The sequence below is a fragment of the Ovis canadensis genome, chromosome 3 (genome assembly GCF_042477335.2).
Source record: "Ovis canadensis isolate MfBH-ARS-UI-01 breed Bighorn chromosome 3, ARS-UI_OviCan_v2, whole genome shotgun sequence".
Lineage (NCBI taxonomy): Eukaryota > Metazoa > Chordata > Mammalia > Artiodactyla > Bovidae > Ovis > Ovis canadensis.
Genome location: NC_091247.1, coordinates 185,709,783 through 185,737,033, shown reverse-complemented (window position 1 = coordinate 185,737,033; position 27,251 = coordinate 185,709,783). Strand labels below are relative to the sequence as shown.

The 27,251-nt window shown below is 48.9% G+C and overlaps 2 protein-coding genes across 51 annotated transcripts in view; one reads left to right on the top strand and one right to left on the bottom strand.

The window, feature by feature from the left end:
* Window positions 1-27,251, bottom strand: part of LOC138437650 (apolipoprotein L3-like) — a 228,711-nt gene that overhangs the window by 131,004 nt on the left and 70,456 nt on the right. The gene's annotated exons all lie outside the window — the stretch shown is intronic.
* LOC138437648 (apolipoprotein L3-like) lies at window positions 434-22,409 on the top strand. 50 transcript variants are annotated; one of them, XR_011256075.1, is made up of 10 exons: window positions 436-1,052; window positions 1,375-1,489; window positions 3,449-3,697; window positions 5,194-5,292; window positions 6,534-7,140; window positions 8,718-8,758; window positions 8,938-9,045; window positions 10,287-10,398; window positions 12,905-14,097; window positions 14,613-16,169. XR_011256075.1 is itself a non-coding variant. In XM_069585319.1 (9 exons), the coding sequence occupies exons 6-9, from the start codon at window positions 8,979-8,981 to the stop codon at window positions 22,168-22,170; spliced, it is 390 nt and encodes a 129-aa protein (XP_069441420.1). In that variant the 5' UTR covers window positions 436-1,052; window positions 1,375-1,489; window positions 5,194-5,292; window positions 6,606-6,734; window positions 8,718-8,758; window positions 8,938-8,978; the 3' UTR covers window positions 22,171-22,409. The 50 variants fall into 50 exon arrangements, 19 of the variants coding, with proteins under 19 accessions (XP_069441420.1, XP_069441407.1, XP_069441418.1 ...); XR_011256086.1 differs by lacking the exon at window positions 436-1,052 and adding an exon at window positions 22,147-22,409 and having other exon boundaries at window positions 1,364-1,489; window positions 12,905-13,870; window positions 14,613-14,752; XR_011256080.1 differs by lacking the exon at window positions 3,449-3,697 and having other exon boundaries at window positions 434-1,052; window positions 6,534-6,734.

Below are 27,251 nucleotides of genomic sequence, written 5' to 3'. Positions count from 1 at the left end.
CCCTGAGTTTCTGGAAGAACACCCCTACCTCTGCCCTCCTCTCAGCTCCCTTACCTGCAAAACGCAACATATACATAACAGTTGGTTTTAAGACCAACTATGGTTCAGTATCCTCATGGAATAATCTCCTGTCCCTCCCTCCAACCTGGGGGAGGGGACCACAATGGCCCAGGGACGTGTCCTGGGGTGAAGCCGCCCTGAGGGAAGGGCAGGGGGCCTCCGTGGGGCATCCAGGTCCACCGCAGTCACTTCTGCTTGCGGCAAACCGAGAAGTTCACCAGCAGTCCAGCTGCAGGCCTCTCAGACTGTGGGAACTTGAGCTGCTTTTCTTCATCTGTGAAACGGAGCCAGCACTCCTAGAGCTGATGTGAGATTCAACAGGAAAGGCGTGGACGGTGCCAGCACAGTGCCTGGCACTCGCTCAGCCCCGCCCACAGAGGCTCTTTGCTCAGGAACCATATGGAGGCAGGGCCAGCTCTCTGTTGCAGACTTTCTGAGTCGCCAGGACACTGGTTTTCTGATAAAAGCCTTCCATTCGGAGAGAAAAAAATCTGTTGTCAGGTGGAGCTAAGCCGAGGTGGAAAAGGGCAGCGTGCTCTCAGCCCTTCGCACGAACTTCTGCCTGCACCTTACGGCAGTGACCACCAAGGCTGGGCCTCCTCCTGTGGCCACCGGGACTAAAGGCGCCAGTTCCGTCCCTGCCAGCAGGGCTCAGTCCAGAGGGATCCGATCCTAGGGGTGGAGGCGGGGCTAGAGTGGCTGAGGGGTGGCCTTAGGCCCCTCTTCCAGGCACCATGGGCGCAGAGCAGGAAACGGTGGGCTCTGCAGGCGAGGTCACGGGGGCTTCTCAGAGGACGCTGCTCAGATTTGGGCTTTGAAGAAAGCCCTTCTCCCAGCTGGATACAGCAGGTGTCCCTGGCAGAAGAACCTGTGTGAGCGAATCCTGGCAGCCACTTGAGCGTGGCCCTCCACAGCAGAGGGTGACCAGCATGCACTGAGCACTGGTTTGTTCTGGGCCGGTACCACGTGGTGGTGGCACAAAGGTGGATGAGGTAGGCCTGCTGGTGAGTGTGGGGTTGGTGGGTGAGAAGATGGAAACATGGAGGGGTGATTTGCCAAGGGCCTCACGCGGTGTGGTGGCAGGTCTTCCTTCAAGGAGCCCGAGGCAGGGTGGACTGTGTCAAGAAGGACGTGGAATGTCAGGACTGGACTTGTTTGTCTAGGGTGTCAGCACGATGTTGGGAATAGCCCAGGGTGGGGCCTGGTGGGCAGGATGTTTGTTTGACTTGAGAACTAAGAAATAAGGGTTTTGACTTTCACTTTTGCTTCCCAGAGTATATCTTGGCCAAGAGGGTGTGTGCGTTCTCATTGCAGAGATGCACAGCTGTGTTCTTACTGCAGAGACGCACAGCTGGTGGCTACATCTGCACAGATGTGAACAACTGGATCTTGTTCACACTCGGACAGAGGAAGGTTCCTGAGTAAGCAGGTGGGTAAGACCCCGCCCATCCCCTCTTCCCATCCTCAGGAGGACTGTCTGAGGAAAGGATGATTGTCATTGACTGACAGAAGAAGGAAATGGAACCTCAGACAGGTGAGGTCAGCAGGTTAAGCAGGGGCAGAGCCTGGATGTGGAGGCAGGTGTGTCTGAGGGCTTCCTCCCAGCCATGGGCCCCTAAACAGAGCAGAGGAAGGGTGGCACCTGCTCAGGTGGGCTCAGCTCAGGATGTGGACTCCTGAGACATAAGCAGCGACCCCAGAAGGAAGGTGTATGTTCCAGGTACTCAGCCGTTTAGGAAATTAAAGGAAGCAGATGGGGTGGAGGAGGACAAGGAGTCAGAGCCTCTCCTCCTATGACCTGGCCACCTTGAAGCTGTCCTGAGGGTGCTAGGCTCGGGCTGATGGGGGAAAGGGAATTTTTTTCAGATACAGGGAATCAAGGTTTGTTGAAAACCCTGCCTCTGAGTACTAGACTCAGTGCCAGGCCTGGGGGACACTTGGCCTGGAGACAGACCGGACACCAAGCGGGGAGTTGAAGGGCGTTGGCTTCCTGTGTTTGCCAGGCCCTCTGCTCAGGATGTGGGTGATGGGAGGTTCTATGTGGGGAAGGTGGTGCTGCTGGAAGAAGTGAGAAGGGCTCACTGCACAAGGTCCTCATACATCCCGGTGTTGCAATGTTAAGATAAAAAGCCAAACTCTACAGACATCAGTATAATAGCCTTTTTTGAATCCAGCTTGAACATCTGGGAGTTCATGGTTCACATACTATTGAAGCCTGGCTTGGAAAATTTTGAACATCGCTTTATTAGCATGTGGGATGAGTGCAATTGTGCGGTAGTTTGAGCATTCTTTGGCATTGCCTGTCTTTTTGACTGGAATGAAAACTGACCTTTTCCAGTCCTGTGGCCACTGCTGAGTTTCTTTCAGTCCCTTCAGTTTTTTCTCTCTGGTTTACGTTGGATCCTTTAGAATGATTGATTGATTAGGATCTTTCGTTTCTTCTCCGTTCTCTTCCTCTTTCTCCCCTTCTTCCCTCCCTCCCTTTCTAATTTTAACAGGGGGAACAGGGGTTTTGCTGTGTCATCGAGAAGCTGCTGGTTTCATGTCCCCATAAGGGGTCCCGCCCCTCATATTTTGGCCAGGCTGTGCCCAGGAGGGCGGAGGGTGCCCAGAGGCCCTGGACAGGAGGAGCAGCAGAGAAGAGACAGGGCCCCTGATGTTGCGGGAAGGGTTCTCAGACCTGGAGAAACTGAGAAACAGGGACCATGATCAGGAAGTGCGGCCTCAAGAGGAGCTGGGGAGCAACTGGGGGAAGGTAGCAGAGGGAGGCTTGGAGCTGGGCCTCCAGGGACAAGTAACCCGTCACACGGTGAGGCCAGTGGGAAAGCACATGCATGGGGAGGGGCAGCCTGTGCCAGGGAGGTGTCAATCTCCTGCAGCAGGCCCTGCGGAGACAGAGAGGGTGAGGAACACGGGAGCTCGGGCAGTCGGGAGAGTCCAGGTGCTCGGCCAGGGACTTTCCTAACGCCCCTTTCCCTTCCCAGGGAGGGTGACTGCAGGCACATGAGGGACATGGTTGGGAGAAAATGTCTGTCCACGAGGAGGGGAGGGAGGCATGCCTGGCCATGCAGCTGGTCAGGGACAGGCTTCTCCAGGGTCCTCCCCTCTCCCACCAACAGCCTTTCCAGAAAGGGACCAATCAGAGGCTAACAGAGGAGGAAGCCCTGGTGGGGAATTCAGCAGAGGAAGCACCATCAGCATCCACACCCAGCTGAGGCCCCAGACAAAGGTCAGGGCCAGGCCAAGAATGGGAGGGAAGGACGGCAGGATGAGTCCAATGCTCAACGCATTTACAATTGTTTGTCATCACCCAGGAGCTGGTCCTTCTGCCTGAGCCCTCCTCTTCTTTCTGACTAGGCTCTATTCTCATGTTTCATGATTTCAATAGGCTGACCTGGCTCCTGGGGTCCTGCAGCTTTGGGGCAGAGAAGGGGCAGGGGGCCGCCAGCTCTCCTCTTCCATCTACCTGGAGGTGGGCCTGCCTTTGTGACTTCTCTCCCATCCACATGACGGTGCCTCCAGCCTCCGCCACCAGGCACACTCCCTAAAAACAAGCTGATGGTTACTCTTCCTGAGGGAGAGCTGAGAACATTGCAGAGGAAGGTGCAGGACGAAAGATTCTCGGCTTGGAGCCTAGGTGAGGGGACGCGGGGGAAGCTCTAAGGCAATGGGGCTGCTCTAGATGGGGTGCAGCAGGGAATGGCAGGCAGCACTACCAGCGGGCTCTCAGTAACTCATCTATGGAGAGGGGTGAGCAGAGCGAGCATGAAGCTGTGTTGGTAAAGAAGGGGCAGTCTTGCTTTTCAGCCAGGGGAGGGGCGTGGTGTTGGTGGGGGCGCAGTGACAGGTGTTTGCTGTCTCCTTCACTCCTGCTCTCAGGGTGACCCTGTGTGAGGCTGGAGTTCTGTGAGAGCCTTTACATCCAACGGGAGAAGAGCATCGCCCTGTTGTGACACCAGGCCAGCCTCCGGATGTCAGGGCTCTTTCTTTCTCAATCCTCTATAAACATTCGTGTAAATAAACAGAAAGGAATATACCCAGAGACTTCAAGACTCCTCTTATTATTAATTCAATTCACAACAAAACGCTTCCCATTACATTTACTCTTCTTTGCACCATAGAAACAAAAGAAAGACACCAGCTTATTGTGTCCCACTCTCTGCAGCCTCACGGACTAGAGCCCTCCCAGCTCCTCAGTCCATGGGACTTCCCAGGCAAGAATACTGCAGTGGGCAACCATTTCTTTCTCCAGGGATCCTCCCTGCCCAGGCGTCGATCCCACATCTCTTTGGTCTTGCGTCTCCTGCATAACCACTCGCATTCTTTTTAACCTTTATGTCTCTCTTTTTGGCCACACTTTTCTAAAGTCCTCTCCTTTGAATATTATTATGAACTCATGGCCTTTCACAGACTCAGCCTGTCTCCTCATTATCTTTTATTGTTATGATTATATGTGAGTGCCCCTTTATGACCACTGCTCTGATCACCTTCAAGAGCATCCTTGCCTTTGCAGGAGCAGAGATGCTGTCTCTGGAATTCACCTCCCTTGCAAGGGGTCTTCCTTCCTCTGAGTGGACGGAAGCCCATGGGTGCCCATGTGGGTGGGCAAGATGCTGCTGGACCGTATCTGTTTAAGGTCACAGTTCACTCTCATCATTCTGGTTTCACCCTGTTTTCACGCCTGCTTTTCTACAGAACTAGGCTTCATCTACACGAACATGTTCCTACACTGACAGTTGTCCCAGCACAAGTCACACATTTCTTGGCATTTAATTCAGCCGCTTCCATCTTTTTTAAGGTGGTGGCCCCAGAAACCACCCCATTCTTGTGGGCTACTGACTGCTGTAAAGTGACTTCTGTTGTCTTAGAGTTAAAACAATCCAGTTATAAGTGCATTTGGTTAAAACAGGTCAGTTTGTACAGAGGGTTCTGCTCGTTCCTTCCCAAGGAAAAGCTTCTTCTTTAGATAGTTTTTCAATGTCTTTAAATGCTATCACCACATTGGGAGGTGGAATGGTGTGAGAATGTGTGCGCAGGAGACAGGAACCTGGACTTGGAGTCTGGCTCTAGCACTAGCTGTGTGCTTTGAGTAAATTGCTTCACCTCTCTGAGCTTCAGTTTCCTTTCTTATAGGATCATTGTGAGAACTAAAAGGAAGTGAATTCATACCAAGCAATTGGGAAGATGCCTGGTGCAAAGTGGGAAGGCATCAACCACAATAGCTAATAAGCAGTAGGTATTGCATTTAGCTTTTTCTTGACTTAAATTTGATAGTATTGATTTGCTTCTTATTAGGAAAAATAAAGATTTTGTTTATTTACATACTTTCTATTATACCTTTCCACTTCTTCTCCTTTTATCATTATTCCACTAATTGTATATCCTGTTAGGAAACTTTGTACTTGTAAGCACTTTATTTACATCTTCGTTTCTTATGCTCTTGACTGGACCTACTATTTCTTGACGCCCAGCTTTGAAAGCTGGGATATTAGTCCTCATCCTCCCTTCAGTGCTCGGCTCCCAAGCTCCAGAAGTGTGTTCCGATTTTTAAATTAACAAGTACTTTTTCTTCACATATTTAAATATTCTGTTTCCCTTTAAAAGATAAAGGTTATTTTATAATGAGTATAACTCTTGAAAGTCCCTTGGACTGGAAGGAGACCCAACCCGTCTATTCTGAAGGAGATCAACCCTGGGATTTCTTTGGAAGGAATGATGCTAAAGCTGAAACTCCAGTACTTTGGCCACTTCATGCAAAGGGTTGACCCATTGGAAAAGACTCTGATGGGATTGGGGGCAGGAGGAGAAGGGGACGACCGAGGATGAGATGGCTGGATGGCATCACGGACTCGATGGACGTGAGTCTGAGTGAACTCCGGGAGATGGTGATGGACAGGGAGGCCTGGCGTGCTGCGATTCATGGGGTTGCAAAGAGCTGGACATGAGTGAGCGACTGAACTGAACTGAACTGATAAATGAAATAAAGCTAAGATTTTTGAATCACTATATTATACATCTGGGAGTTATATCATATTATATATATTAAGATTACCTCAGTTTTAAAACAGTCTCCAAAGGAATTGGACATAGATATATTTACTTTAGATTTTTTTAAAAACTCAAACAAAAGAGTTACATTTTTTTGTGATATTTTAATCCTTTGTTTAAGAGCTAACTTGTACCATATAGCTGCACATGCTTCTCAGCAATTCACTTCAGTTCAGTTCAGTCTCTCAGTCATGGCCGACTCTTTGAGACCTCATGAACTGCAGCACGCCAGGACTCCCTGTCCATCACCAACTCCCAGAGCCTCCCCAAACTCATGTCCATTGCATCTGTGATGCCATCCAACCATCTCATCCTCTGTCGTCCTCTTCTCCTCCTGCACTTTGTTTTTCCTGATGTTTCTTACTGGCTTCATTTTCACCCCTTGCACTGTTTATCTTCAGCATTTCCTCCATTTCTTTCCAAAGGTGCCTCATGTGATACCGAGTCCCTGTCCCACAGACTCTGCACTTCTTATCCCATTCTGGACTGGTTTCTAGGTCTGCTGCACGCCCAGCTGGGATCCTTGGATTCCCTTCCCACGGGGTTGATGTTCCTGATTCCTGGATCCCACCACGTCTATCTCTCTCATGGGTATCCTTTACCTTCCTCCATAATTAAACAAACAGGTAATCTATGTTTTTGCCTGCATCTCAATTTCAAGTAAATTTCTAAAAGCCTGGTGAAGAGTGAAGGCTGCTGTGAGTATGGATGGGATGTGGGGGGTGGTGGGCTTGTCCCCTGCTCTCCTCTCGGCCTCCCTCTCATCTTGCTCCCTCTCCGGGGCTCTGCCCAGCAGACCGTTCTTCTCTCCTGTGAACACCCTCCCTGTTTCTCTCCCTCTGCTGTGCTCCTCTTCACTCAGCTATCACTTCTCCATCCAGTGAGTCTTCAAACATTCATGAAAGACTCCAGTCTCCTATTGCTCCCATGCTTGCTTTTATTAGCAGCAGAGGGAGGAGAGGCAGGCTACGGATTCTTGAGCCAGTGAGTGGGGTGCAACCAGTGTACCAAGGGCAAGACTTCTGCTCTTAGGTAAGTCAGGTAACATCTATGTGTCAGCTTCCTTATTTGTAAATGAGGATACAATGGTACAGACCTCAGAAGCTAATGGAATAACATATGAGGGACCATTGGTAGAGTTTCAGAGCCGATACCAATGCAGAGCAAGGATCACAAACACCAGTTGCTCTTCTCAGTGAAAGTGAAAGTTACTCAGTCATGTCTAACTCTTTGCGATCCCTTGGATGACACAGTCCATGGAATTCTCCAGACCTGAATACTGCAGTGGGTAGCCGTTCCCCTCTGCAAGGGATCTTCCCAACCCAGGGATCGAACCCATGTCTCCTGAATGGCAGGTGGATTCTTTATCAACTGAGCCACAAAGGAAGCCCACTTGAAGCTGTTTCCACTCGACTCTGAACCAGGGACTTTTTGCATGTTAGGTGAACCTGATAACCACTACACTACAGAAATCAGCACTCTTATCAGCAGATGGTGTTATACCCATATATACCCTTACCATCACTTCAGTCAGGTCTCAGGAGGAGGAGTTGACAGATGCTCTTTTGCTTTCTTAAAAATAGTAGCTCAACATCATCAACACTTGCTTTCCTTCCTCATCTCCCATGGCAAGATAATCACATTCAGAACCAAAATAAATGATTTAATCATAAAGATCTGTTTTTTTTTTTTTTAAAGAAAGACCACCGAGAATGGGTATATCTGAAAGGATGGACACCCTCATATATTATAAGTGTTAACATAAATTGCTACAATTTGTTTGAATAGCGTGGTGTCTCTAGGTATGGAAATTTTTTAGGTGTTGATGCCATCTGATCTTAATTCTACTTCTAGATATAGCTTAAAGATACAGTCTCAGATGTAGGTGAAGCTTTATAGAAGGAGAATATTTTTTCCACTATTATTTACACAAACAATTAGAAACAACCTAAACTACAGGAGTTGGTGACGGACAGGGAGGCTGCAATTCATGGGGTCGCAGAGTTGGACACGACTGACCGCCTGAATGGCCTGGAAAGTACAACATCAGGGGAGGACAGCAGAGAGGACTGGGCGCCATCCAGGAACCCAGCTGCCCAGGGCAGGGCTGCAGGGAGGGGGCTCGTGGGAGAAAGGCTCCTGCAGAAGCAAGGAGGGTGTGGGCTGTGGGAGCTGCAGCACCAGAAACTTTATTAAGGCAGAAACTCAAGCACAGGGAGCAAGACATCATTTTGGAATAAAAAGAATCACTTACCAATAAACATATATCCCCAGGTAAGTATTTTTGTATATTGTTGAGAGTACAGCATAGTTATCATTAACCTGCTATTTGAATCAGGAAGGCTTGGGTTCAAATCCAGACACTGGCACCAGCATGAAGTCTTGGGCTGACCCATCTTTACCTGAGTTTCAGGAGCCTGCACGTCACAGACACTGAATCAACATGAGTTATTACCAGTTAGTGACGCAGGTGTCCAGCCTCACACACTTTCCAGAGCATTCCTTTCCATGTTCCTTTCTATGAGTTCTCCTGTCTCTGGTTTTATTGCTCCTATAACTTCGCAGATGGCTGTCTCCTCTCTGATTGCCTTCTCCCTGTGCCCCAACAGGAGAGCAGGACTCTGACTCAGCTTGGAAGGAGCTGCAGGAGGTGAGTGACTTTTCTTAACTAACAGCCAGCAGAGCCCAAGGGACAGAGAAACGCAGAGGGTTAAGTGGTGTCACTGATGGTCATCCCAGGGGAACCCACCAGAGGCCTCCCCCGTCACTGCTCCCTGCAGCCGCTGTTCGCTCGTGATCTAGCCCACAGCCTGTTTTCTCTTCCCCAAGGGTGAAACCACACCTCCTTCCAGCCTGACTTGACGGGAGGGATGAAGAGACATCTCCGAGACCCTGCTGCTGCCATCATGAGCTCCACAGACCTCGTTTACTGCTCAGGTAGTCAGCTATCTCTTGTCTGGCTGGTTTCCATTTGTGATCCAGAATTGAGGGTGGTGCCTCCAGGCTGAGACAACACACAAAGGAATCAAAAACCAAGAAGGGGGTGGCTAAGCATTCTGGAGCCCTCCAGAGAGGCCAGGGGAGCCCCCTACATTCAGGGTTCTATCCGGACAGCCTCAACCCCAACCCTCTCCTCAGGGCACCACAGCACGGTGTCTACTTCCTCCTCCATCGCCATACAGCAAGGGACCCAGAAGTGAGGCCAAGACAGCCCACGGTGAGGGAGACAGCTCATGGGGATCCCCAAGGTCAGGCAGGAGAGGGAGAGGAGGTCCCCCAACATCCCTGGAGCTTCTCCTGCCCTCTCCCTTGCTCCAAGCCTCCTTCTGCTCCCAGACCCTGGGGTACCACCACAGAGGCTTTCCTCCAGTTCTTGCTCTGCCACCCTCCCACCTAAGCCACTCTGCATGGGTTAGGGGACCCTGAACTGAACTCAGGTCAGGACTGTGCCACCTCAGTCCTCAGGGAGGAGTGGTCAGAGCTTCAACATATGAATTGGGACAGAGGGGACACATATGTCCCTACCCATAAATCCAGGGACCTTTGGTCAGAAAGAGACCTTAAACACATTTTCAGTTCAATTCAGTTCAGTCACTCAGTCATGTCCAACTCTTTGCAACCCATGAATTGCAGCACTCCAGGGCTCCCTGTCCATCACAGACTCACAGAGTTCACTCAAACTCATGTCCATTGAGTTGGTGATGCCATCCAACCATCTCATCCTCTGTCCTCACCTTCTCCTCTTGCCTTCAATCTTTCCCAGTATCAGGGTCTTTTCGAATGAATCAGCTCTTCACATCAGGTGGCCAAAGTATTGGAGTTTCAGCCTCAGCATCAGAACTTCCAGTGAATATTCAGGACTGATTTCCTTTAGGATGGACTGGTTGGATCTCCTTGCTGTCCAAGGGACTCTCAAGAGTCTTTTCCAACACCACAGTTCAAAAGCATCAATTCGTCGATGCTCAGCTTTCTTTATAATCTTACTCTCACATCCATACATGACTACTGGAAAAACCATAGGTTTGATTAGACAGACCTTTGTTGGCAAAGTAATGTCTCTGCTTTTTAATATGCTGTCTAGGTTGGTCATAACTTTTCTTCCAAGGAGCAAACTACTCAATGTCATTTCCATTCCACCGCAATTTCTTTTAATTTTATTCTTTTCTTTTTCCATCTAGAGAGTGAAACTGTTTCTCAAGTTGTTGTTGAGCATTCCGAGGTCACAAAACAGAAACTGAATGTCCTACTCCAAAACTGGGAGAGATTTGTGGCTAAGGCCAATATACCCAGGTAACATGCATGGCTGCACCAGGAATGCCACTCAGATTCCTCTGCCCCAGGCCAGGTTCCTCCTGGCAGGCATACCTCCTTCAGGTGGCATCCTATAGTTGGAGTCAAGGATGTTCTGTCTCAAGATCCCAATAGCAGTTTTTCCTTCATGTCATTTGCTGGCAGTGAATGGCCTCGGGTTGTGAAGAGATGAAACCTGCTACAGGGTCAGGTTATGTGACCTTGGACATGTTACTGAACTACTCTCTGCCTTAGCTTCTTCATCTGTTCAGTTTTATTGTGAAGACACTGAGATCATGCATGCAAAGTGCTTTGCATGATGGCTGACACAGAGTAGGTGCTCAATTAATATTAACTTTGAAATAACTTCTTGAGAAGAGATAGGGGGCAAAGATATTTTTCCTAGAGAGGAGGACAAATAGGGTTCACTTTTGAACAAGTCAATAAATCCTGCCAACATCCTTTTGTGTTGCTGGGGATTCTGACTAGAGCCCTTTCCTTCCCCATCTTAGGAACTGTACCAACGCTGCAAGATCCAACTGGCCCATATGGCAGAGAGTCTGGAGAGGAACTGGGTGGAGCTAGTGGGGTCCTGTCTCTAGCCCTGCCTGGCTCTGGGGCTCTGGGCTTATGTCTTGGGGCCCCAGGTCTGATCTGTGTCCAGTGAGAATAGCAATTGAATCTGATGGACTATGGTGATGGCCTCAGAGTGAACTGCAGGTCAGAGGTGGGGAAGCAAATGCAATCATCTCGTGCAAAGGCCCATGGAGGCCTGCACCAGGGTCAGACCCAGGGTCTGGGTGGAGCAGAAGGTCCAGGTTGGAGGACTAGCAGGCAGGCTTGGGCAGCAGGGCCAGGACTAGAGTGAGGAGAGTGGGCCCCGAGGACACAGAGCTGAAGGGGCTGTGATGGTAACAGAGGTTCCGGGAGTGGGAGGGGGGACATTTCTTTCTTCCCTGATGGGATCCCCTTACGCTGGGCTAGAGGGCCCTGGGTGATCATGTCCTCCACACCCTGCCTGGGGCCTGGGTTTTCACTCCATCTGGGACCCTCTTCTAGTCTACATTGAGCTGTCCTGGCAGTGGGAAAGCGGTGTGGCTCAGTGAGGCCCCCAGGTTCACAGTGAGTGGCTGCGATTGTGTGTCATTTGAGGGATTCTGAGGAGCCTCACGCATCCCCACCCAAGAGGAGAACACTTCCTCCACCCGCTGTGCAAGTGCCGGTCTCTTCAGGATTAACAATTCAGATGGGTGACTCCTCAAGTCTCTTGAGTCTTGGAGAGGGTGTATGAAGTTGCACATGGCCTTGGGGAGCAGGCATGTTTACCAGCTAACATGTAACATCCGAGAGGTCAGGGATGCTGGGAGATGGGTCAGGAGTCAGTGAGGTGAGCCAGAGGGTCCAAGGGAACCAGGGCTCACAGCAAATCTCCCGCTTCCCTGTCAGCTGGGGAAGTGGATGGGCCCAGTGAGTTTTCAATGGAAAGATCAAGGGCACAAGCCTTGGAAGAGAGGAGATGCCAGGCAAACTGATCTTTAAGGTGCTTTCTACCTCTGACTTTTGGTGTGTTTTGTTTTGTTTTGTTTTGTTTTGTTTTGTTTTGAAGTATGCAGAGTTAGCCAACCTGCAAAATCTGAGGACACAGGCCCAAGGACTGTCCTTACATTTAACACCAGTAGCAAGTTTGGGGGGTTCCCATAATCACCGTCAGGTTTGAGAATTCCCTAGAAGGATTCTCAGAGCTCACTGTAGATATTGGCATCCCAGTTATGGTTTATTACAGGAAAGGATGACGTTTCAGCCACGGGGATAGTCTAGGCGGGTTTCACACACAAAGCTTCTGTCCCCAGGGTGCTTTCCAGCCTTGGATTCAGTGTGTGGCAAGACACGCAGACACCGTCTTCCAGGGAATCTCACCCACTTAAAAACAATTATCCTAACCTATGGTGGTCAGACTAATGCCCTAAAGTCCAGCTCCTCCAGAGGTCAGAACTGATAACATGTGACCCAGAGGCCCTATCGCGAATGTCACCTTTTCTGTTTGTCCAGTGGCCAAAGGCCAGAGCAGATGAGGACACTCCTATCAGCCAGAACATTCTAGGGGCTTAGAGACCACTTCCCAGAATCAAGGGCTAAGAGCAAATTGACTCCTCACTACACACTAAGGTCCATGAGTGAAGGGTTTTCTGCTCCAATCAAACTTCTCTTTGTTTCTCTGTGGAGTGCCCACCCTACCAACTCTTGGCAAGTGATGGTTTTGACCTGCCCCCGAGTGTCTTTACCAAATGCCTACCTTAATTGTATCTTAATATGACTTTTGCATATGTTTTCCACCATTGAATAAGTATATGGAGCATTTACAATGTCCAAATATGTGCTTAATGTAAAAAGAAACACTTATAAACCTTTAATGAAACAATTTCTGTAATTTATGCAGAATAGATCCTGTCCAGCCTATTTTTACAGACAAACAATTGTCTTAATCCCTTGACCCTCTTTATTACAGGGAGGAGGCAAAGGCACTACATGAATATCTGAATAGGCTGAAAACAAAGTTGAGTGGACAGGACCCAGACACACTCAAAGAAGACCAGCTGGACACAGAGAAGTTTTTGGAGGAGTTTCCTGAGGTGAAACAGGACCTGGAGGGAGACACAGAAAAGATCCATGCTCTTGCAGACAAAGTTGACAAGGTACACAAGGACTGCACGATTTCCAAGGTGGTGGCCCACTCCACTGGCGCTGTGTCTGGCATACTCAGCATCGTTGGCCTGGCTCTGGCACCTCTGACAATGGGGGCCACTCTGCCTCTCTTGGCCACTGGGTTAGGGCTGGGCATAGCGGCTGCTGTGACCAGTGTGTCCACCACCATCGTGGAACAAGTAAACATGTCATCAGCAGAAACCAAAACCATTCAACTGCTGTCCCCTGACACGAAGAAATGGAAGGTAGTCAAGGATGTACTCAAGAAGAGGACACCTCAAATTATTTTTGCAACGAAGTCATTCATCAGTGCCCTAGAATACATTCAGAAGCAAGTCCAATTTATCAAGGTGATTAAGGCCAGCCCTGCCTTAGCAGCCAAAGTCAAGTTCTTCATAACCAAAGGGAAAACCTTCATCCATTTCAGCAGTCAGGCGCGGAAAACTTTTGGAGGCATGGCTTTAGCAATGGCAAAAGAAGTCCGTATCACTGGCCTAGTCCTGTCATGTATCGGCCTTGTGATAGATGTGGGCTGCCTGGTGAAAGAGTCAAAACATTTACATGATGGAGCAAAGGCAGAGTCAGCTGAAAAGCTGAGGCAGCAGGCCCAGGAGTTGGAAAGCATATTGGAGTTACTCACTGAGATCCATGAGAATCTGCAGGAGGGCTCAGTTCCCCCACTCCCAGAGGAGTGCAGTGCCAGAAGCCAGCGTGAGGAACTCTGCCCATGGCAAAGGTCATGAGGAAAGAGGCTTCGGCATACGCAAAGGCAAGATTGAGCCTCAGGAAACCCCCTGTTCCAGAGCATCTACCCCCAAAACCAGAGTCTTATTTATGCTCTCACCTACACCTCTGACTTTACAGGGGGCTCTCCCCCATCTCCATTTCTCTCGGAGAAGGAGTTAACTTGCAGCTCCAGTTAATAAAAATTCGTGGGCGTGACAAGAGTGTTTCAACTTACAAACTCCTCTGAAGGTCTCTAGCCTGCCTGAGCAGGTTCGTCCAGCCACATGTGATGTTTACAGCCTCCCAACCATCAGAGGCACAAGATGCTTTAAACTTTCTATATACAGACTCTTTTGAAAAGTTAGGAAATTATTAGTATAGTATAGTGGGTTGCTTAGGAATTATATTGGTGAAGGGTTTTTCATTTATTGTGCCAAAAATTACTGCTAATTCCCTGCCCTGGGTGTGACAAGGGTGTCTCAGGTCAAACCTCTCTACTGGCAAACTAGCTTATGTGACAGGATTATCCATACTCCTGCCAAACACACGATTGTTTACTCCCTCTCAGCCATAAACAGCACAGAGAGTTTGGAGTATTTTGAAAGTCTTAATTAGCATAGGGCTTTTCTCCTTGTTGAGTCAATGATTGCCGCCAGGCCTCCATATCCTTAGGCCCCTGGGAATATATTAATCAATGTATTTGGAATATAGAAAAGGAAATGTACTAGTTTTGATGTTAGCAATAGTAGATTTTTTGAGTTAATGAATTTTCTCTTTTGTTACAGACCACTGTGCAGTTCAGTTCAGTTCAGTTCAGTCACTCAGTCGTGTCCGACTCTTTGCAACCCCATGAATTGCAGCACGCCAGGCCTCCCTGTCCATCACCATCTCCCGGAGTTCACTCAGACTCATGTCCGTCGAGTCGGTGATGCCATCCAGCCATCTCATCCTCTGTCATCCCCTTCTCCTCCTGCCCCCAATCCCTCCCAGCATTAAAGTCTTTTCCAATGAGTCAACTCTTTGCCTGAGGTGGCCAAAGTACTGGAGCTTCAGCTTTAGCATCATTCCTTCCAAAGAAATCCCAGGGTTGATCTCCTTCTGAATGGACTGGTTGGATCTCCTTGCAGTCCAAGGGACTCTCAAGAGTCTTCTCCAGTACCACAGTTCAAAAGCATCAATTCTTCGGCCCTCAGCCTTCTTCACAGTCCAACTCTCACATCCTTACATGAACACAGGAAAAACCATAGCCTTGACTAGACGGACCTTAGTTGGCAAAGGAATGTCTCTGCTTTTGAATATACTATCTAGGTTGGCCGTAACTTTTCTTGATAAAGTTCCTGGTGATAAAGCTCCCATAGCCCAGGTCCTCCTTGCTTCTGCAAGAGCTTTTTTCTCACAGGGGCCTGGAGTCCCACAAGCCCTGCCCTGCTTCCTGTGAGGCTGAGACCCCTGCTCTGAGCAGCTGAGACCCCTGCAGCTGTTCTGTCCTCCTTGTTTTCTACTCCTGAATATTGGACTTGATGTAGTTTCTAATCCTTTATGTAAATAATAGTGCAAAGAATATTCTCCTTCTATAAAACTTCACCTACATCTGAGATTGTATTCTTAAGCTATATCTAGAAGTAGAATTAAGATCAGATGGCATCAACACCTAAAAAATTTTCATACCTAGAGCCATCATGCTATGCAAACAAACTGTAGCAAAATGTTCCCACTTATAATATATGAGGGTGTCCATCCTTTCAGATATACCCATTCTCGGTGGTCTTTCTTTAAAAAAAAAAAAACAACAGATCTTTATAATTAAATCATTTATTTTGGTTCTGCATGTGATTATTTTGCCATGGGAGATGAGTAAGGAAAGCAAGTGTTGATGATGTTGAGCTACTATTTTTAAGAAAGCAAAAGAGAATCTGTCAACTCCTCCTCCCGAGACTTGACTGAAATGATGGTAAAGGTATATATGGGTGTAATACCATCTGCTGATGAGAGCACATGGTTTCTGTAGTGTGGTGGTTATCATGTTCACCTAACACGCAAAAGGGCCCTGGTTCAGAGTCGAGTGGAAACAGATTCACTTGGGGTTCCTTTATGGCTCAGTTGGTAAAGAATCCACCTGCCATTCAGGAGACGTGGGTTCAATCCCTGGGTTGGGATGATCCCCTGCAGAAGGGAACTGCTACCCACTCCAGTATTCTGGCCTGGTTTTGTCTCTGGTTTTGAATATACTATCTAGGTTTGTCATAACTTTCCTTCCAAGGTGTAAGCGTCTTTTAATTTCATGGCTGCAGTCACCATTTGCAGTGATTTTGGAGCCCCCCAAAATAAAGCCTGACACTGTTTCCACTGTTTCCTCGTCTATTTCCCATGAAGTGATGGGACCGGATGCCATGATCTTCGTTTTCTGAATGTTGAGCTTTAAGCCAACTTTTTCACTCTCCTCTTTCAATTTCATCAAGAGGCTTCTTAGTTCCTCTTCACTTTCTGCCATAAGTGTGGTGTCATCTGCATATCTGAGGTTATTGATATTTCTCCCAGCAATCTTGATTCCAGCTTTTGTTTCTTCCAGTCCAGCGTTTCTCATGATGTACTCTGCATAGAAGTTAAATAAGCAGGCTGACAATATACAGCCTTGACGTACTCCTTTTCCTATTGGAACCAGTCTGTTGTTCCTTGTCCAGTTCTAACTGGTGCTTCCTGACCTGCATACTGATTTCTCAAGAGGCAGGTCAGGTGACCTGGTATTCCCATCTCTTTCAGAATTTTCCACAGTTTATTGTGATCCACACAGTCAAAGGCTTTGGCATAGTCAAGAAAGCAGAAATAGATGTTTTTCTGGAAGTCTCTTGCTTTTTCGATGATCCAGCGGATGTTGGCAATTTGATCTCTGGTTCCTCTCCCTTTTCTAAAACCAGCTTGAACATCAGGGCATTCACGGTTCACGTATTGCTGAAGCCTGGCTTGGAGAATTTTGAGCATTACTTTACTAGCATGTGAGATGAGTGCAATTGTGCGATAGTTTGAGCATTCTTTTGCATTGCTTTCTTTGGAATTGAAATGAAAACTGACCATTTCCAGTCTTGTGGCCACTGCTGACTTTGCCAAATTTGCTGGCATATTGAGTGCACCACTTTAACAGCATCTTGAAGCAGTTCAACTGGAATTCCATCACCTCCACTAGCTTTGTTCATAGTGATGCTTTCTAAGGCCCACTTGACTTCACATTCCAAGTTGTCTGGCTCTAGATTAGTGATCTCATCATCATGATTACCTGGGTCGTGAAGATCTTTTTTGTACAGTTCTTCTGTGTATTCTTGCCACCTCTTCTTAATATCTTCTGCTTCTGTTAGGTCCATACCATTTCTGTCCTTTATCGAGTCTATTTTTGCATGAAATGTTCCCTTGGTATCTCTAATTTTCTTAAGAGATCTCTAGTCTTTCCCATTCTGTTCTTTTCCTCTATTTCTTTGCATTGATCTCTGAAGAAGGCTTTCTTATCTCTTCTTGCTATTCTTTGGAACTCTGCATTCAGATGCCTATATCTTTCCTTTTCTCCTTTACTTTTCACCTCTCTTCTTTTCACAGCTATATGTAAGGCCTCCCCAGACAGCCATTTTGCTTTTTTGCATTTCTTTTCCATGGGGATGGTCTTGATCCCTGTTTCCTATACAATGTAACGAACCTCAGTCCATAGTTCATCAGGCACTCTTATCTATCAGATCTAGGCCCTTAAATCTATTTCTCACTTCCACTGTATAATCATAAGGGATTTGATTTAGGTCATACCTGAATGGTTTAGCGGTTTTCCTACTTTCTTCAATTTGAGTCTGAATTTGATAATAAGGAGTTCGTGATCTGAGCCACAGTCAGCTCCTGGTCTTGTTAAGGAGCAGTGGCTATGCTTTGCTGGAACAGCCGTGAAGAGATACCCCACGCCCATGGTAAGAGAAACCCAAGTAAGATGATAGGTGTTGCAAGAGGGCATCAGAGGGCAGACATACTGAAACCATACTCACAGGAAACTAGTCAATCTAATCACACTAGGACCACAGCCTTGTCTAACTCAATGAAACCAAGCCATGCCTGCAGGGCAACCCAAGATGGGCAGGTCATGGTGGAGAAGTCTGACAGATTGTGGTCCACTGGAGAAGGGAATGGCAAACCACTTCAGTATTCTTGCCTTGAGAACCCCATGAACAGTATGAAAAGGCAAAATGATAGGATACTGAAAGAGGTACTCCCCAGGTCCGTAGGTGCCCAATATGCTACTGGAGATCAGTGGAGAAATAACTCCAGAAAGAATGAAGGGATGGAACCAAAGCAAAAACAATACCCAGCTGTGGATGTGGCTGGTGATAGAAGCAAGATCCGGTGCTGTAAAGAGCAATATTGCATAGGAACCTGAAATGTCAGGTCCATGAATCAAGGCAAATTGGAAGTGGTCAAACAAGAGATGGCAAGGATGAACGTCGACATTCTGGGAATCAGCAAGCTGAAATGGACTGGAATGGGTGAATTTAACTCAGATGACCATTATATCTACTACTGTGGGCAGGAATCCCTCAGAAGAAATGGAGTAGCCATCATGGTCAACAAAAGAGTCTGAAATGCAGTACTTGGATGCAATCTCAAAAATGACAGAATGATCTCTTTTCGTCTCCAAGGCAAACCATTCAATATCACAGTTATCCAAGTCTATGCCCCAACCAGTAACGCTGAAGAAGCTAAAGTTGAACGGTTTTATGAAGACCTACAAGACCTTTTAGAACTAACACCCAAAAAAGATGTCCTTTTCATTATAGGGGACTGGAACGCAAAAGTAGGAAGTCAAGAAACACCTGGAGAAACAGGCACATTTGGCCTTGGAATGCGGAATGAAGCAGGGCAAAGACTAATAGAGTTTTGCCAGGGAAATGCACTGGTCATAGTAAACACCTTCTTCTAACAACACAAGAGAAGACTCTACACATGGACATCACCAGATGGTCAACACTGAATCAGATTGATTATATTCTCTGCAGCCAAAGATGGAGAAGCTGTATACAGTCAACAAAAACAAGACCAGGAGCTGACTGTGGCTCAGATCATGAACTCCTTATTATCAAATTCAGACTCAAACTGAAGAAAGTAGGAAAAACTGGTAGACCATTCAGGTGTGACCTAAATCAAATCCCTTATAGATCACTGTACTTTGTTATAAATCTGTGTCCTTACTATGTAAAAATGTAACTTTATCACTATCTTAAGACTAAATAGATCTTAAGGGGAATACTGGTGAAGGGTTTTCATTTGTTGAGCCAATATTTACTGCTAAATCTCCATATTCCTTGCCCTTATAATGAATATAACTAGCATATAAGAAAAATAAGTATTAACCTTTAAGATTAATCATGTTAAGCCTTTAGTTCAGTTCAGTCGCTCAGTCGTGTCCGACTCTTTGCAACCCCATGAATCGCAGCACGCCAGGCCTCCCTGTCCATCACCATCTCCCGCAGTTCATTCAGACTCACATCCAGCGAGTTAGTGATGCCATCCAGCCATCTCATCCTCTGTCGTCCCCTTCTCCTCCTGCGCCCAATCGCTCCCAGCATCAAAGTCTTTTCCAATGAGTCAACTCTTCACATGAGGTGGCCAAAGTACTGGAGTTTCAGCTTTAGCATCATTCATTCCAAAGAAATCCCAAGGTTGATCTCCTTCTGAATGGACTGGTTGGATCTCCTTGCAGTCCAAGGGACTCTCAAGAGTCTTCTCCAGCACCACAGTTCAAAAGCATCAATTCTTCGGCATTCAGCCTTTGTAACAGTCCAACTCTCACATCCATACGTGACCACAGGAAAAACCATAGCCTTGACTAGACGGACCTTAGTTGGCAAAGGAATGTCTCTGCTTTTGAATATACTATCTAGGTTGGTCATAACTTTCCTTCCAAGGAGTCAGTGTCTTTTAACTTCATGGCTGCAGTCACCATCTGCAGTGATTTTGGAGCCCCCAAAACTAAAGTCTGACACTGTTTCTACTGTTTCCCCATCTATTTCCCATGAAGTGATGGGACCACATGCCATGATCTTCGTTTTCTGAATGTTGAGCTTTAAGCCAACTTTTTCGCTCTCCTCCTTCACTTTCATCAAGAGGCTCTTTAGTTCCTCTTCACTTTCTGCCATAAGTGTGGTGTCATCTGCATATCTGAGGTTATTGATATTTCTCCCGGCAATCTTGATTCCAGCTTGTGTTTCTTCCAGTCCAGCGTTTCTCATGATGTACTCTGCATAGAAGTTAAATAAGCAGGGTGACCATATACAGCCTTGATGGACTCCTTTTCCTATTGGAACCAGTCTGTTGTTCCATGTCCAGTTCTAACTGTTACTTCCTGACCTGCATACAGATTTCTCAAGAGGCAGGTCAGGTGGTCTGGTATTCCCATCTCTTGAAGAATTTTCCACAGTTTATTGTGATCCACACAGTCAAAGGCTTTGGCATAGTTAGGCTAAGTAAATTCCTTTCTTGATTGTAACCCCCTACACCATTACCCTATAGGAATGCAACTTTATTTGGAGGGTGGCGCTTGGTTTAAGAAAAAATCACCCCTGGAAAAAATAAGTTTTCTGGTTGACTGACCATTATCAGAAAGGGCCATAAAATGTCAGCAGGCCTCATGGCCATAAGATGATGTAAAACCCATAGGACCTTTGTATAATTTTATATGAAGCACCTGATTTTGACAAGGGTCAGGTCTGCTGACCCCCGCGTAACTCTGTATTCATCCCTATGCATAACATAAAGTATATAAAATACTTTTATATAAAGTATAAAAATAAAGAAATCGGATCAGTTTCTGGAAAGACTGATTCCCCTGTGTCCTTTCTTTCTTGCTCCCCATTTATCTGGCTGAATTCCCATCTGGAGCATGGGTGCTTGCCACGTCTACTTACTTGCCCTGGCTTTTAAGTTCCACGTGAGAAGGAGCCCAAGGAGGGGCACCTTCCGATATTCAAGTGGCACCAGTGGCCCAATGTAGATGGTGCAAATTCCTTGTCTTGGAATTTTATGGGTATCCCACGTAAACCAATTTATTCAGCCTCTTTTTCTCCACTAATTTTCCTACTACACTATCCGTTTCTAATCTCTCTATATATCTATAATTAAATAAGTGTTTTCCTAGGATGCCGATTCCATCTCCGCTTTGAATTACCCTGGACCCACCAGGGCTGGATCCCAGCAGTGCAGGGACCAGGGACATTTGTTGGGTGTCCCAGAGGCAGCTTGGTAGAGAGGAAAAGGAGGGGAGACAGCACTGATGGTCCTGGGTGTTAGGAATTTGGCATTTCTGGAGCTGAACACAGCAAGGGAGGGATAGATGCAGGTGCAGATGAGGACAAAGAGCGAGCCTGGAGCCCAGACTAAGGGAGGAGCGGGGCTAAAGAATGAGGGGAGGGGAGAAACACTTATATTGGACTAAAGAACACACTAGGGGTAGAATAAAGGGAAAGGCAAGTGGAACTAGCTGTGGAAGGCCAGAAATATGAAAGGGTTGAAAATGAGAGAAAGTCAGAGTGAGGACTGTTGGGATCCAGGAGAAGTAGCTGGGACTCCTCTATCACCCTCCTCAGGGTGTGATGTCCCAGCGAGAAGAGTCTCCCCCTGGTGGTGTTCTCCAGCCCTGTGTCTCCAGCATCAGCTCACCTTCGATCCCAGCAGGTTTTTATTAATTAGGCAGGGACTCCATTGTTTGATTGTGTGTTTTTATTGAAGTGTAGTTGACTTACAGTATTGTGTGGGTTTCTGGTGTACAGCCAAATGTATTGATCACACATGTAGTTTTGTGTGCTAACAGTAAAGCCTTATTGTTTGTCTATTTTAGGTATGGTGGTGCACATCTGTTAATCACATATTCCTATTTACCCACCCTCCCCTTTCCTCTTTTGTACCATAACTTTGTTTTCTTTGTCTGTGAGTCTGTTTCTAATTTGTAAATAAGTTCATTTGTACTACTTTTTAGATTCCACCTATAATTGAGATCATACAATATTTGTCTTTCTCTGACTGACTTACTTCATTTACAATAATCTCTATGTCAATCCAAGCAGCTAAAAACAGCATTGTTTTATGCTTTTATGGCTGGGTACTATTCCAGTTATTTTGCATCTTTTTTCTTCTATTGATGGACACTTAGGTTGCTTCTATGCTATTATAAAGAGTGCTGCTATGAACATTGGAGTGCATGTTACTTTTTGAATTAGAGCTTCTGTCTTTTCCAGAAGTGCTGACTCATACAATAAGTCTATATTTAGTTTCTTAAGGAAACTCCATGCTTTTGCACAGGCTTCCCAGGTGACTCAGTGGTAAAGAATCCGCCTGCCAATTCAGGAGACGTGTGTTCGATTCCTGTGTTGGGAAGATCCCTGGAGAAGGAGATGGCAATCCACTCCAATATTTTTGCCTGGAAATAGTCCATGGAGAAAGGAGTCCGGCAGGCTACAGTCCATAAGGTCAGTAAGAGCCTGACACGACTGACGACGAACACCGGATCTCCTCACCTTGTGTTCTCTAGACTTTATTTCAATAAATAGCACAGATTCACTGAGGCTTCCTTGTGCTGACTGACGGGCTCACCTGGGCTCCAGATGCCTGACCTCCATCCCCATGAGCCTGTCTCCCAGCATCTCAGGGAGAATATCCTCCATGACTCCTCCTTCCTGCCAGCCAGTCGTTTCCCTCAGACCCTGGAGACCCCAAGCCGCATGGGACGCTCGGGGGAGCCCATGTTATCTGACTTGGTCTAATCACGGGGAGACTCCTCTTCCAGCCCTGGGGACAAGGATGGACACGGGGCACCCAAGGCTGATTGAGAGCAAAGGGCTTGTGTGCAGGTGTGGGGCGGGGCGGGGGGGGGTGGTCAGCATAAACAGAGGGGCAGAGAGACAGCACATGCCTCATCCAGGCTGCCTTCACATTTCACCAGGACTCCTGGAGGAGCTTCCAGGACCATCTTCTTGTGTTTACCTTGGGGCACTGCCCTGCCGCATCTGTCTATTCCCCACGCAGGGCTAGAATGACTCTTAAGAATATTGATCTTAGCTCTACCTGCTTCCCCTCCTCCACGGCTGCCCATGACTCTGAGCACAGATGCTCAAATCCTCCCTGCAGCCTAACCTGCTGCAACCTGTGGTCCCCAAAGGGCAGAGCTGGTCGCCAGGCTCACTCCACACCAGGGGCAGGACTGAGGGCTGGGGAAAGTGGGTAGGAAGGAACAGAAAGTCCATCCAAGGCCATGTTCTGATCTGGTCACTCATCTGGGCTTGAACCTGCCTGGACCTTCTGAGGAGCCTTCACGGGATGCCTCAGGCGCCTCCTCTCCAGGGAGGAAAGGGGAGGCATCTGGGTGTGGCTCTCAACTCCATGGGCCTGCTCCAAAGGGCACCGACTATGTGTTTCCACATGAGGAGCATGTGAGCACCAAACAGTTCCCCGCACCTGGAGCACAGGGCAAAGCCAGAGACCCGGGACCTGGAAATGATCCCAGGACATCTCCTAAGTCCCTCCCACGTGCTGCAGAGCCTTCTCCACACTTTTGTCCAAACCTCCCTCTGAGGACTTTCCTCAGTGCCTCTGACTCCCTCTCAGCCCGTGTTTCCCTGAGGCTTCAATCGGCCCTTCCATTCCTTCCTGGAGACGTCAGCAGTCATGGCCAGCACCTGTCTGATCCCCAAATCATGAGTTTCATTCCTTCTTTAATTCTTTGTAAGTTCCTGGGGAATTCAAATCCTGCAGAAACTTCTCCTGGGCAGGGTTCCAGGCACTGCATACAGGAACATTCAGTGTCCATCCCCAAGTGCCCCTGAACCCTTAGAGCTGTTCCCCATTCAGCTCAATGAGCAGATGATGCAATTCCTCAGTGACCCCTGTGTCCGGTGAGATCCCTGTGGTTCTGAGCAACAGAACTGAGCTTGGCTAAGTGAGCACAGAAGAGCGTGCACTGGAGGGATGCAGGCCAGGTCAGAGAAAGGAAAGAAGCCCCTAAACCTGCACAGTTCAGGAAGGACAGAAAGTAGGGCAGGTCCCCCTGCAGGAGCTCACCGTCTGTCCCCAGAGGCCCCTTCCAGCAGGGAGCTTAGGTCCAAGCACCTGGAATCCCAGTGTCAGGTTCCCAGAAGACAGAGGCGCCTGGGTCTGAGGACTATATTCTTGGACCAATAGGGCCGGCTGAAGGATGAGGAAGATGAATGGTTAACAGGGACCCTAACCCTGGGGGGAGAGGCTCAGGGAGAGAGACTCCAGATTGAGTGCTTCCTGGATGCACACATGCCCTCTTCTCAGACCGATGGAAATGACTCTCATCACCCTATTCTGGGTCCAACATCCCACACACAACAGTAAGTGCACCGCTCACTTCCCCAGCTGGACACAAACACGAATCACCTCCCCTGCTGCGTGTTGCAGGGATGTCAGGGGTGAAGGGCCCCAGTGCGATGCCAGTGCTTCTCCTGCTCTGTGGGCTCCTGTCCGAGTACTCTGCGTGTATATTATATATGTGCAGCAACAGGGAGGTGCAGTAGGCTCCAGGACCTCCAGGAGCGCTGCTCCCCGATACCAATCTTCACTGGGATCCCACTTCCTGCTCCTCTTTCCTTCGGGGAAATTCTCCCCTGTGGAGCCTGGGCTGGGCCATCGCTGTGTCAGCACTCTCGCCTGGGGGCTACTCAAGACCTCACTGCCCCTCTGAGAGCACGTGCTTGTCACCCCAACAGAGAACAGGAGGAAGCTGGGCCCAGGGTCCAGGAATGTGGCCACAGTCCCCACCTGGGAAGGGCCATCCTGGGTGGGGCCTCTGGGTGCCTTGAGCCTCTTCCTTGGATCCATGTTGAGCTGATTGGTCAGGAGGATGCAGGGTGTCCTGCTTCAGGAGGAAGTGAAGCAAGCATGTGGTGTTTCTGTAACACAGCTCATCCTGGGCCCAGGGCGGTGGGCCCACCTCCTTGGAGCCCAGGCCACGGAGATGTCTGTCGCCACTTGCTGTGCTTCCCAATGTGGGGAGAGATGGGCACAGGTCTGTGCCGCCACCCAGGACATGAGTCCCTTCTGGCAGGGCCTGTTTTGGAGGCTTCTAGTTCCTCGCTTGGCCCTGAGTTTGGTGGTTTTAGCTGCTGCTCCTAGTTCTCACAAATGCCCTGAAGTTCACCGAGCTGCCCTCATACCAACTGGCACACAGCCTCCAGCTGGCTTGTTCCTGGGGCTCAGACCTAAGAGAACAGGGGCGTCTTGAGTCTGCAGAGGTCCATACTTAGAATCCACCAGTTATCTCAGGACGTTGTGCGGCTGACACAGGATATCTAACAACTGGTGACACTCGGATGCCTGTGGAGCTGGTCTGGACCCAGCCTCTGCGACAAGGACACTTGGTGAGGAGCACCTTGTACTGTCCCAGTGAGGCTCTCAAGCCACCTGTGATGTTGCCCGTCACCCTGCACACGGCCCCACACTGCCCAGCCACCCCTACTTAGCTCGTGTGCTTCTGAAGGACGTTGAAGCCAGTCTTGACTTTACAGTACCTTTTTCAAAAGAAACCTTTGGGACTTCGCTGGTGGTCCAGTGGTAAAGAAGCTGCCTGCCAATGCAGGGGACATGGGTTTGATCCCTGGTCCGGGAAGATCCAACATGCTGCGGAGCAACTAAGCCCGTGCACCGCAACTACTGAGCCCGCTCCCTAGAGCCCGTGCTCTGCAGAAACAGAAGCCACTGCAACGAGAAGCCCATGTACTCGATGAAGAGGAGCGCACTCGCTGCAGCTAGAGAAAGCAGCCCCTGCCCGCACAGCAGTGAAGACCCGGGCAGTCAGATAAACACACAGGGACGCTGTTTCCCGAGTTACCTAAGGGAATGCCTCCTGAGCCCCACTATCTACTGCCACCCTTGTAAGAAATGCACGTGGGCACAGACCCAGCAGGTAAGGTCCCTACAGGGCCGAGGTTCTGTATTTCTCTTCGGCTTTTACCCATTACCTGTCCCATGCGAACCCCCAGCTGTCCCCGCCTGCATCTCCTAGTCCCCCTCTCCCTGCACCAGGAGGAGGCTGCCCACAGAGCAGCAGGGCCAACCCAGGCTCCAGGCCCCTTCCCTGGCCTTGCCTTGCTCCAGGGCTCTGTGGTGGCTGGGGTGCCCCGGGGTTAGCAGCTGGCTCTCCTCCTCTGGATCGAAGCTCTGGAGCTCAAGAGCAACCTGTACCGCGTGGGCCAGAGCAAGGTCTTCTTCCAGGCTGGCGTGCTGGCCCACCTGGAGGAGGAGCGGGACCTGAACATCGCAGACGTCATCATTGGCTTCCAGGCCTGCTGCTGGGGCTGCCTGGCCAGGAGGTGAGTCCCGGGACACACACCCCACCCAGCCTGATCTTCGCTCGGGGTTCCTAGCTATCCTGTGGTGGAGGGCACTTAGGAAGTGGGGCCTGGGCAACCTCATGCTGGCAGTTGTCCCCCAGGGAGGCCCACAAGGCTTTCCCTGCCCCTGAATTTCTGCCTGAGGTTTAAAGGAAGCAGGCAGGAGGGATGACTGTGCTTGGATTTTCCCTCCAGGAAAGCTCCTGCCTCCCGCTGTTCTTCCCTGTGTCCCTTCTATAGGGGTGACACCCAGAGCCGGCTGTCCCCAGAGGACCCCAAGCTCTGGAAAGGAGGCATCCTTGAGTCCCGGCAGCTCCAGTAAGTTCAGGAGCGGACTTGTGCAGGTCAGTGGGCAGGGCTGCTGCCCGTTTGCCCCTTGACTCCTCTGTCTCTGGGCTCTGGGGTGTCTGCTCTGGCCTGAGCTCTGAGCTCTGGGGACAGAATGTCAAATGAATGTTTGCAGTATATGAGCTGCTGACACTCTCCCACCAAACATAAGTCCCTGAGTTTCTGGAAGAACACCCCTACCTCTCCTCTCCTCTCAGCCTCCTTACCTGAGAAACACAACAGATACATAACAGTTGGCTTTAAGACCAACCTATGGTTCGCTGTCCTCATGGAATAATCTCCTGTCCCTCCCTCCAACCTGGGGGGAGGGGACCACAATGGCCCAGGGACGTGTCCTGGGGTGAAGCCGCCCTGAGGGAAGGGCAGGCGGGCCTCCGTGGGGCATCCAGGTCCACTGCAGTCACTTCTGCTTGAGGCAAACTGAGAAGTTCACCAGCAGTCCAGCTGCAGGCCTCTCAGACTGTGGGAACTTGAGCTGCTTTTCTTCATCTGTGAAACGGAGCCAGCACTCCTAGAGCTGATGTGAGATTCAATAGGAAAGGCGTGGACGGTGCCAGCACAGTGCCTGGCACTCGCTCAGCCCCGCCCACAGAGGCTCTTTGCTCAGGAACCAAATGGAGGCAGGGCCAGCTCTCTGTTGCAGACATCTCTGAGTCGCCAGGACACTGGTTTTCTGATACAAGTCTTCCATTTGGAGAGAAAAAAATC